At 48.1% G+C, this 12522-nt stretch overlaps 1 protein-coding gene across 4 annotated transcripts in view; it reads right to left on the bottom strand.

Moving 5' to 3' along the window:
* The window catches only part of TBX1 (T-box transcription factor 1), a 108212-nt gene that overhangs the window by 40478 nt on the left and 55212 nt on the right, over positions 1 to 12522 (bottom strand). For all 4 annotated transcript variants that reach the window (XM_078667940.1, XM_078667939.1, XM_078667942.1 and 1 more), the window contains one exon: positions 326 to 497. In XM_078667940.1, the coding sequence (XP_078524066.1) occupies positions 326 to 497 (172 nt within the window). The remainder of the gene's footprint in view (positions 1 to 325; positions 498 to 12522) is intronic.

The following is a 12522-nucleotide window of genomic DNA, read 5'->3' on the forward strand; positions in this document are numbered from 1 at the left end:
GCAGCAATTCAAAACATGGTGCACATTTTGAGGTGTGTGCAGCGGCCAGGGCAGTGGAGAGGTGTGGTGCAGCGGCCAGGGCTGCTGACTTTGGAGCACAGGGTTCACGGTTCGATCCCCAGCTTCGGCGGCAGCTCAGCTCAGCACCATGTGACTCTGGGCAATAGCTCTCTTAATTTCCACACGGCCCCCAGCGCCTTGAGTCCCGTAAGGGTGAGTAGCGCTTTACAAATGCAGATTTCCATTTACATTTTCCTCCGTTTGTCCGTACTCCCACACAGGACACCGCTCACTCATATGCCCATCCGTTTCCCCCTTTACTCACGTGCCCGTTGTCGTCCAGTAGGTTGTTGGTCAGTTTCAGCTTGTCGAAGGACACAATCTGCTTCATCCACTGGGCGCCTTTAGCGGGCGAGTCCGGGTGGTAATGCACCCTCCCGGGCGTGGCAGGGTCAGCCTTCCCCGCCACAAGCCACGAAGAGCTGTGGAAAGCATACCTGAGCGGAAGAGAGCAGGACTGATGGTGAGTATAGATAGATAGACAGACAGATAGACAGACAGAGCAGAACCTCGACCAATAATTTCTGCCTGACCACCCCCTCATCTATTTAACGTTATTAACCCCTTCGACGCTCATGACGAGCTGGGCTCGTCATGGCGTAGCCTCCTCGCACGCTCATGACGAGCCCAGCTCGTCACGTAAAGTGCGATTACGAGTATCCCAGCGTACGGGCGGAATTCCGCCCGCACGCATGCGGTTAAGACATCGCCTCTGCATGACCGTTACTGTCCACAAGTACAACAACAACTTCCTTGAGTCGGCAATCCCTTCCCTTATTTATGACCTCCACTTCCGGTTCTTAAAATCCCAGCTTCAAATCTAAATTAAGAAGCACACTTTTCCCACATAACTTCATAGGATAAGTGAGTACTGAAGAATATATATATATATTTTTTTTTAAGTACGAGGAAGATAAGAAAAGAAGAAAGAAAAACCTGAAGTATGATTCAATTTCATGTCTTGTTCTTTTCTGGATTACATAGTGTTAGCGACCCCAGGGCTATCGTTACCAGTTGCGGTAGTAATCTGAGGGGCATATTTACAAAGAAGTGATGGAGCGTGGTGTTAGCATTATTGGCTTAAAGCTGCGCTCTGCCACATCCGAAACGCCAGGCTGCACCGTATTTACAACAATACGGTGCAGCCCTGTGCTTCCCCCCGCGCTGACGCTAAATTTAGCTGCCTTGCGCCAATGTATGCACCCTTGCACCATAGAGCAATGGTGCCTGCATTGTGGGCAATGATTGTTTATGTGCATGAAGGTGCACCTTCCTGCACATAAACAATCTTAAAGGGCGGTTTCTAACTTCTATGTGTGCTGCTTTGAACAGCACACATAGATGTTGCAATTCGTCAGTTTTAAAATGTTTATTTATGTGCAGGAAGGGACACCTTTCTGCACCTAAACAATCATGCATGGCGTTTTGCGGTTTTTATGTGTGCTGCACAATGCAGGACACATTAACAACGCAAAAAAAAGGAGAAATAGTGCATTTCTTCTCATTGTGCCCTGTTAAAACCACCAGGTTTTCTCTGGTCTTAATTTTGGCGCTGGCCAATACCCTTGTAAATATGGGTCAGCGTCAAACTCAATGGGTGTTGCGTGTTGCACCCATTGCCCACCTCTTTCACACTAAGTATAGCGTGAAAAGGTGCCTTATTTACCAGGCAGAGTTAAGCCATGTTAAGTGGCTTAACGCTGCCTTGTTAATAAGGCGTAGCCAGTATCGCCACCACAATGTCAAAAAAAGTGACATTCTGGTGGCATTTAACGTGATATATATTTAGCACTAGACAACGGTGGCAACGTTCAAATATTTGCCTTTGACTGAACAGTATTTTACCAATTAGTAACAATTAATGTGCTCCTAAAATGCTGATTCAGATAAGCATTGACCCTAAATGACAAATTACTATCTTCACAAAGTAAAATAAATTTGTATGCCGGTAATGACCTAATATTCTGCTTCAATGTTTTAATTACAAAAATTATAATAAGAGAACCTAAGAATAAAGTAGCGATGGCTACTGCTGTGTTTTTGTAGCTTTTAGTAAAGATGTTGGTCAGATATTGTGCTTCTATTTAAATTTGGCCTTTAGTTTTGAGTACAGATAAATAGTACCTTCCTGTCGTTAGTTATACAGGGACACTGTGACTGATATGGTTTTAAGGCAGCGTTTGGGTATAGTCAGGTCTGATTGCAATTATGTCTCTCTTTCATCATATACCGCTTTAAAAATGTGTATTCAGCCTCATACCAGACCTCAATTTGGCAGAATTCCACAATATACTTGTCATATTACTGCCATCTGTGATGCGTGGTCAGACTCACACTGCTTTGCACTGTTTGCTCCTTGAATGTTATGTTTTCCATTTTATCTATGTTGTATAAAATATGGTGGTGCTTCCCTGAGAGGAGCTGGTGTTACTGTGAAATGTTTTTAACTGATTAACTCTGTCAACACCTACCATTTCCTCTTCTTACAGTGCCCAGAACCTCCCATAAATGAGAGACACCCTCTGCCCCCACATTAGCATTTCCGCTCTTTCTTTACTCCCCCTAAAAGACCCTTGTCTCCCAGGGCACACTGTGTAACACAACCGGGTCCCTTCACACTCTCAAAAGCGCCCTGGTCATCAAGCATTTCCAAAACACCTTTAAATATGGCATCCCCCCCCCCCATGTCTGGACTTTTCGTGAGACCCAGGTTCCTGCCTCCTAGACTAAAACTTCTCCATCACAGCTACAAGTCTTTCCAAAAATATTCCCTGAAATCAAACTCAGCACCAGGAGAGGTTCTAAGCATCTTCTCATAGGAGTCTCCAATGCCCTTTTGAGCCCAATAGTCACAATTATACCGATTCCCTCCACAGACACCTTCTGCCCTGGAGAGGCCAGCACACAAAATTCAATTCTTCCGTCACTCCTTTTTCCATGTACTTCATATCATTGCAAAATATATAAAACATACATATTTAATGTGTCCCATAAGCAGAGTCAGTAGGATCTTAACTTTGGTGGATCTTAAATTGATAACAAAATGAATGCCCAGTCCACAATTATTTGAAAATATGTAATTAAAAACTATTCTGGTGGTGCTCTGAATGCCTGTGCGTACCTCTCTGGTGGCAGACATTCAGTCAACCAGATGTCATCACTCAAGGGTGCATTCTAGAATTACCGCACAACCAGACTAAACACAGGGACATTCTAGGATTTGAAATCTAACGGGGCGTTGGCAAACAAAGACATTCTGGAATTCAAAACCCAACCTGGGAGCCTCGAAAAAAGGGACATCCGGGATTGAAAACACATCAGACATAAGCATAGAAATGTACATTGTGGAATGTAAGACCAAGAAGATGCCATCGAAGAAACCCAGGGTCATTCTGGGATCTAAAACTCATTGAGGAGTCATCGAATAAAGGAGCATTCTGGAATGCAAAACCCAACCTTTTGTCATCAAATAATAATAATAATAATAATAATCCACATTTGTAAAGCGCACAATCACCCGTAAGGGTCTCTAGGCGCTGGGGGCCGTCGGGGAGATTAAGCGAGCAATTGCCCAGAGTCACATGGTGCTGGGCTAACCTGCCGCCGGAGCCGGGAATCGAACCCTGATCCTCAGATTCCAGCGTCAGTCGCCCTGGCCGCGGCGCCACACCTCTCCCAGAATCAGTCTAGAATGCAAAACCAAACCAGTAGCAATCGAATAAATGAGCATTCTAGAATGTAAAATCCAACGGGTAGCGATCGAATAAAGGAGCCTGCTGGAATGTAAAACCCAGCCAGTTGTAATCGAATAAAGGAGCATTCTGGTTTGTATTACCCAATCAGTTGTCTTTAGATAAAGACTCAGTATTAAATGCAAAACCAAACCAGTTGTCATCAAATAAAGAATCAGTCTGGAATGCAAAAAGCAAACCTGTAGCAATCGAATAAAGGAGCATTATAGAGTGCAAAACTCAACCAGTTGTCATCAAATAAAGAATCAGTCTAGAATGCAAAACCAAACCAGTTGCAATCGAATAAAGGAGCTTTCTGGAATGCTAAACCTCTCCAGTTGTCGTTGAATAAAGGAGCATTCTAGAATGTAAAACCAAACCAGTTGCAATCGAATAAAGGAGCAGTCTGTCATGCAAAACCCAACCAGATATCATTGAATAAAGGAGCATTCTAGAATAAAAAGCAAATCAGATATCAGCAAAGAAATGTATGTTGTGGAATGTAGAACCTAAGTAGACCCCATCGAAAGTACAATGACTCATGCTGGCATCCAAAACCAATTCAGATATCAAACTATGGAAATTCTGGAAAGCCAACACACAAACAGGCACCACTAAATGAAGGGCATTCTGAAGTCCCAGCCAGACCACCTCATCAACCAAGAAGATATTCTGAAATCAAACACCAACCAGAGAGATAATTCATCAAAGGTGCATTCAGGAAGACAAATGCCAGCTAAACATCTTCAAACAAAGACACATTGTAGAATGTGCCTTGCTGTTGGTTGTGGGTGATGAACTGTATAGATAGCTGTATTTTTGTATTTCCACTGAATGGGCCTTTTAATATAGCCATGCCTTGCTTGCAGTTTATGAAAAGGTGACACCATATTTTGCCATATTGTGGTTGTAAATAGCAGATGAGACTAGGTGTGCAATCGAATACTCGAGGTAGTAAAAAAAATAAGACATTCATGATTTTTAATATTTCAACTATGTATTTGTTGAAATAACAATCCATTGATATAGAGAACTCTGAGTGACGTTTCACATACAGATGTCCAAACACATTTTTGTGAATGACCTGCAAACAGGAGTCTTATTGGCTGGTATTATATATAGCACGGCACACAAACCTAGTTTTCTCACCCATGAAATATTTATGAATCATAACAAAAAGATAATGATAGCTGGTCTCTTGCCTCCGGGCAGCTTGTATTTTTGTTCAATATCTGTGTTTAAAGATTGTTTACATAGGGTCGAGGGGATAGGATGTGGTTTTAAATCAGCCAGTTTCAAGCATGGAGGGAGATTGTCTAATGTCCCTGTTAGATAATGCTGGTGAATTCTGCTGAAAAATATGTGGAAATGTGTACAGTGTGTTGACATTTCTGCAGAAGAGCGGCGAAAGGCTCGGCACGTGGTGCCAGCACCGGAACGAAGACAGACCCAAGAACAGTTGTTGTGGTATAGAAATTCAACTCTCAGGTGGGATCGAACTATAAACACGTCATCTTTCAAGTAAGACTTCATAAGTTATTAAACTTCACACAATTTACAATAGACTTCTGTTCCACACCGTCTCCATCCCTACCCAAGACGCGATCCACCACCGGTCACGCGGACTAGTGGCCAACCTGTTACAAATTGGCCAGGACATCCCCCGCCGGGGTGTCAAGTACAAGAATTCCAGCTGGTCCAAACCATGATGGAAGATTAAACCCTAGTGTGACCCCCACCACCCTTCTGAGAGATGATTTAGGTCAGCCTGGGCAGAACACTGACTTTTGGCACAGGCAATCAAACCCAAACCTTGGTACCACACCCCAGCACTAGCGCCAAGAAGCCTCCTGAGACCCCACCAGAAGCAAAATAATGTATCAATATGACTCATACAATGAGCAATGGTTTACACCGTGATCAATGTCAACCATGCGCCTACCCCTAATGGGACAGGATGTAATATGCACCATAATATGACTGTAATAGCAGCACCAGATGAAAAAAAAAAACGCATGATTCAGAGGCCCTCGCGGACACTACATGAAGAAGTGGACAATGAGGCGGAGGCTGGAGGGCGCCCCCCTAACTCCGCACTGTTCTTCAGGCCTGGGAAGATGGAGATCTTACAAGGTAAACCTTCCACTACCCCAAACCAATAGATGCACCTCCTATCACCAGCCACCGAAACAATGGGTGTCCTCCCATCTCCAGCCACCGGAGCAATGGGGGCCTTCCCATGTCCAGCCACTGGACCAATGGGTGCCCTCCCATCACCGGCCACCGGACCAATGGGTGGCCTCCCATCATTAAATCAATGGGTGCCCGCACATCACCAGCCACCGGACCAGTGGGTGGCCTCCCATCATCAGGCCAATGGGTGCCCGCAAATCAGCAGCCACTGGACCAATGGGTGGCCTCCCATCATCAGACCAATGGGTGCCCTCCAATTACCGGTCACCAGACCAATGGGTGCCCTCCCATCACCAGACCAATTGGTGCCCGCACATCACCAGCCACTGGACCAATGGGTGGCCACCGGTCACTGGACCAATGGGTGCCCTCCCATCACCAGCCACTGGACCAATGGGTGCCCTCCCATCACAGGTCAGCGGACCAATGGGTGCCCTCCAATCACCAGTCACCAGACTAATGGGTGCCCTCCCATCACCGGACCAATGGGTGTCCGCACATCACCAGTCACTGGACCAATGGGGGGCCACCGGTCACTGGACCAATGGGTTCCCTCCCATCACCAGCCACTGGACCAATGGGTGCCCTCTCATCACCGGTCACCGGACCAATGGGTACCCGCCCATCACCAGCCACCGGACCAATGGGTGCTCTCCCATCACCAGTCACTTTTTTCCACTAACCCCAAACTACTGGGGGCCCCTCGTATCACCCGTCCCCTGCTCCTAACTGCGTGGCACCCCACTTATGGGGGCGCTTTACCACTACAGTGAAAATTATATTAGCATTTCTTAAACAAAGCCAAAAATGATGAGAAAAGTGAGTGAGAAGTCATTATTTATTTGACATTTCTTGATGTTTCTAGAACAATCTAATTGAAATATACATGTGGTGCCCGTGGGTCTCACGCACACCTCTCTTCACTTGCAGTTCACAAGTTGTGATGTAAGGAAGACGTCCCCCCCGGACACCTTCAGTGTCTGGACTCTGGGGTCTCTTCACCCTCACACAGTTTCCCTCCCAGGGGCGTAGATTGGTCAGTAAGATTGGGGGGTGGAAGCTTCATATTTCCCAACAGTCACACTGGGTATCTTGTTAAAAACATTCTATGAGAAAGCAGGACATGAGGGGGTAACGGGGCAGTGGAAAGAGAGAGGAGGGTGGGGTGTTCAGGATACTTAAAACACAACCTTTTTCAAACTAATCAACATTTTTAAGGTCTCAAAACAGAGACACGCATGACAAAGAGCGCGAGAGAGAGAGAGTGTGTGTGTGTGTGTGTCTGGGTGTGTTTGTTTTTTTCTTTGTTAGTGCGTGCATGTAAAAATCCCAGGTGAAATCCAACAGAACCAACGGAAAACCCTTGTACCCAACTATTTACAACAGAATATTTTTCAGGGGGTTGTAACACCTCACCGAAGCTACGCCCCTGTACCCTCTGGATGCCGTTGCATACTTCTAGATCTCACAGGGCACAAGTGCTTGCTGACTTCAGGTATATGGGGAAGGAGTGAGTGATGTCGAGGATCTGCCCCTCACACATCTCCCCATGCACGCCTCTCTCACTGGCTTTTCTGCATCATAATCCCAGGGTGTCTGCACTCTGCACCCTTTGCATATCTCTCTAACTGCACGTGCTGCTGCATTCAAGTATAGGCAGGGCCACAGGAATTATGCGATTGTGCTGCCGCAGCATTTTCATTATAATTATGGATTTGACGCATTTGCCACAAAATTCATCAATTGCAGCACAAGCTTCAGATTTTAACAAACAAATAGTTTCTGGCTCAAAGTGGTGAGGTGCGGTGCAGCGGCCAGGGCAGCTGACTACGGAGCTAATGGGGGCATATTATCAAGGCGGGTGATATGAGATTCCCAGCGATATTCATGCATTTCGCCGCTATCGCCGGATATTTCATCGCTTTACAAATAAACGTTGCTAATAGCACGTTATCTCTGCGATAAAATCCGGCAATGCGTGGCGATAAAAAAAAAAATCGCTAAGCTCATTTAGAGATAAATATCGCTAGTTGTTGATAATATGCCCCATGGATCGATCCCCGACTCCGGCGGCAGCTCAGCTCAGCAACCATGTGACTCTGGGCAATAGCTCACTTAATTTCCACGAGTGCCCCCAGCGCCTCGAGACCCGTAAGGGTGAGTAGTTTGTGCTTTACAAATATGGATTTAAAGTCATCAAAAGTTACTAACAATGCGGTGATGCTGCGCAGTGGAAGGGGTTACGCAAACTCTGACTGGTCACCTGTGTGCTGCTTATTGCTTTATTTGTGAGGCAAACTGGTGTTAATAAGGTGAAAATGTGCATGACAGCGTTAACATGTGTATGGATGGCAAAATAATGATGTAATACTTTCACTAAAGTTGCCGCATTAGGCTGCATAATTTAACTAATTTCTTGCCACGCAAACTAGCCAACCATGCCAACCTGTCACATAATTCCAGTGGGCCTGGGTATAGGGGGTAGTACAGAGTCAGTGATGCCTTACTGGCCTGGACAAAGAGGGCTCTGAGCATGCGCAGTGCTGCAATGTGGGTTTGGCCTGCTGTTAAACTCAGTGGACACCTCAGGCTAGCGTGTAAGGTTGCTAGCCTGTGGTAATAGACGTCTCTACCCCCTGTACTTCCTCGTTCTCCTCTGATATTTTAACATGCCTTCCCTCGACCTTGAAATTTAGACAGACACAGAATTTATGGTGTATTTCCACAATGTCTAAAATCTGTTCAAAACGAAGATAAGTGCTGAGAGTGAAGTCAGAAGTGTCTGTGCCGCGGCTTTAGACAGTGCCGGCCCCTGGGTGTTCCCTGTCGCCCCCGCTAACCCCCAGGGGGCGCTCCATCCCCGCGCAGCGCAGGCCTCCCCGGCTCATCCACTGCGCGCTCTGCGCGGCTCTGGCGTCCAGTCCCCTTGGCAGCCTCGCCGCTGAAACGGACCTCCCTCCCCCAGAATTGGAAAACGTCTAAATATTTACATATCCTGCCCTGGAACTCGCATGTATTCTGCATAAACTTGCTGGAAAAACACCGCGCGCGCCGAGTAATCCCCGGCCCGGCGCGCACGTGAGGCGCGCAGGGGCCTTAAAGTGCGCCTCGAAGAACAATGGGGCGCTTTTCATATCGCGCCCAAGGGTTTCCCTCGTTCTGGCCCGGCTGATAAGGCCCTGCTCTGTTGAAGGGGGCCTGGGTGGGCTTGTATGTGCAAGAAGGAAAGGCCCGTCTGCGCCCTGTCCTGCGTGGCGCGTTGGCACCACAGGAACCAGGGATGCAGCTCTATTTTGGGTTAAATACACTTTTAACACAGTTGTTAGGCGCACTCCGCCGAGTGCACCCTCATTTCCTTCTGCGCCCTGCCCAGAATGGCGCCGCCACTCGGGAGAGGGTGGGTGGGTGCAGTGGGCATCTGATCTGGACACACAGGGACCGCTCTATCTAATGCACCCGCGCGTAGGGGCAGCGTCCACCCAGGAGCCACCCGCTAGCCGCGTCCACCCACCGCGCGGGGGTGTCGGGGGCCAGCCATTCGGCCTTGGTGACGTCAGTGGTATGACGGAGGCCGGCCTGGGAGAAAAAACTCACACTGCACCCCCATGCTTGGCTGCACCGCACTTGACTGACGCATAAGTGACCGCAAAATGTCTATAAAATCAGCATGACGTTGCCTGGGTGGAACAAGGAAGTAAAGAGGAGGGGTGCTAATATTATATAACGGTATTATTCATTGTAATCGTAATGATAATAGTAATTCTATCATAATGAGTATTTTCCCTTTCATGTAGCACTTCATAGTATTTCTGACCGCTGCAAGCGCTGTAAAAAGCTGCGGCCATCAGAAGCGAAGGCTGGACCCGACCCGGCCGGTCCCCGGCGGGGCCTCTAGGCGGGTGAAAAGAGCGCTCTCTGTCGGTGATCTCTCGTAGGGGTCCAAGGTTGCGTTAAGGCCTCCTGGATGTGCCTAGAAGCCTCCCTACTCCACAGCGCCGCGCGCGCTCTTAGGTAGTAACGTGCTGACGAGTGACAGTTTTATGGCTTAAGTTTGTAAGTAGACAATTGACACGTTACCATTTTGACAAGCTCAGTATTTCCACCAGTCAGTTAACGACGACATCATTTTTTAGGCTAGTATTAAAGAGCATATTTTATTAATTGACTGCATTTCTAACAGTTTTGTAAGGAAAAAGGTAAAATCGAACAGGGAGTCGAATGCTCTTTATTTTAATCATTAAAGTCCCAACACTGCTAAGCACACGTTTGAAGAGCCACACGAAAACTTTTTATACATTTGTGCGTTGTCAGTTTTCCTTTTCTGACTTGTTCCTTGGCACGGTACACACAGAAGACAAATCATACGAATGCAACGTATTTATTTCAACTAGTTTTTTGAATCACGTATTCTGTTTAAAGGAGGGCGTCAGTGCTCGAATCCAGCCGAATTCCGGCCTGTTCTGAGCAGAGGAGCCCTAGATTTGTTCAGATTTGCATATTTTAGGCAGGACGCCAGAGGTCCTTTTCTGAACATATACTCGTGATGTGAGGGGACACCCCACAGTGACATCCGCTAAACACCCTGCAAAGGTATTTGCACCAGAGATACCGCAGCCAGGAGACTCAAGGGGGGGGGGGGGGGGGGCATAGAGGCTGGGCCCCTGGGATGCCCCCCCCAGATGGGCCTGGCACAGCACATCTGCCTTGTTGCCCAGGGCCTGGTACATCAGGGCGGCATCTGTCGAAAGGGCAGCAGTGCCCACCTTCATGCCAGCCTTTTTATAGCGTTTGGGGCACCCCATGTCCCGCAGACTTTGAGACCACCCTCTCTCAGGGCCACAGAGGCAGATCTGAGCATGCCCAGGTGTTAAAGTGCACACGGACTTCACGACGGCTTGCACACGTGCACGTGGGGCCTCTGTGCTTTGGAAAGCGCCAGAAAACCACAGTCAAAATATTATTTTTCAAAAATAATGGTAAACTGTTTCCTTCAGGTTTTTTGTGTGTTTTTTTTTCTTGCTATGTTGTCGCAGTTTCCACTCCCTCATCTTCTGTTTGCCCAACTCTTACATTTTTTCTCTGATTGCTGTGGGGGGCGTCGGCCCTCTGGCCGCTGTTTGCTAATATATATTCTATGGGCACCGTCCATCGCCCCCACCGACCCCCACTTCTTACTCTAACTAGATCCACCCTCTTTCTTCCCTCGGACTACGTGGTTAGGTCTCGCCTGTCGATGCGCATGCGCATCGAGCAAGCGAGACTATAGGGGCTCATCCAGACTTTATCTAACTTGCAAGGAATCGTGGCGATTCCTTGCAGTGCCCGTGACTTTTAAGCTCAATGCGCATGTGCATTGAGCTTAAAAGCGCGTGCACATGCCCCCAGCCGCCTGCCTTGCCTACTCTCTCTCACAGCCTCCCCCAGCTCCGCCCCCTCACTACTTGATTGCACGGCCGCTAGGCCGTGCCTCCCCTACTCTCCTCCCCCCTCCTCCTCTCCTCCCCTGCCTGCCTGCCGCTAGGCCGTGCCTCCCCTACTCTCCTCCCCCCTCCTCCTCCTACTGCCGTGTCGCACCTCTCCCCTCTCCGCCCCCTCCCCTGCCAGCCGTGTTACGGTGAAAGGCTTGTATTCTCTCCCTGCTCGTCATTTCTAGCATGTTTCCGTCCCCACCGCCATATGTTCACCTCCTCTCCCCCCTCTCCATCCGCCCTTCTCATCTCTTTCTGGCCTCACCTCGCACCTTATTTTCTTCAGGACAGTCTGGATGCTTCACAGCTCCTCTGGCCTCCCTGCCCCCTCCCCCCATTTGCTCCCGAGCCGCATTTCTCCGCCCCCCCCTAATCACAGCAATGCCAAGAGCTTGTTGTTTACAGGAATCCTCTCTACAAACCAGCACATTTATTGCAGCCAAAGCAAGTATCTTTACTTTCCAGGAGGTTCGTAATGTTCATGTTTGTAATCGTACTCCTTGCTCTACTGAAAATACTTGACGGCAGAGAGCAAAACAAACTGGACTCCAGGAATTTTACAATTCCTAAAGCGGACTTCATTTACTTATTTATTTAATGCGCTTTTATATAGCGCAAACATTACCCGAAGGTGTCCTTCCCCTCCCTTGTTCCTCCCCTCCTTCCCGCGTGCACCATGCAGTCCTTCCGCGGCTCACTTCTTTCCCCACATTTCTACCTGGGCTGCTTCTAATCCTGTGACCACCCTCTCCACTTTGCTGTCTCTTACTCCACGTGGCCTGTCTCTTTTCACTTGTTCTCTGACTGCCTTTGTCCCAGTGCCTCCTGATGCACACCACCACACACGTCACTCTCTTGACCTCTCTGCGCAGTCTCTCGTGCTCCTTCACTCCTTCCGCTATGCCACTTCCCCTCACCATTCCATTGCACCTACTCCTCTACCCCCCCCCCACCCCCAATCTCTGGCTACGCCTCACTTCTTCCACATCATTATTTCCCCAGCCCTCCCTTTGCTCCCTCTCACCATCTGTAAGCATCTTCAGGTGCATTCTTTGCATGCCCTGTCCTCA

The sequence above is a fragment of the Lissotriton helveticus genome, chromosome 11 (assembly GCF_964261635.1).
Source record: "Lissotriton helveticus chromosome 11, aLisHel1.1, whole genome shotgun sequence".
NCBI classification, from domain to species: Eukaryota; Metazoa; Chordata; class Amphibia; order Caudata; family Salamandridae; genus Lissotriton; species Lissotriton helveticus.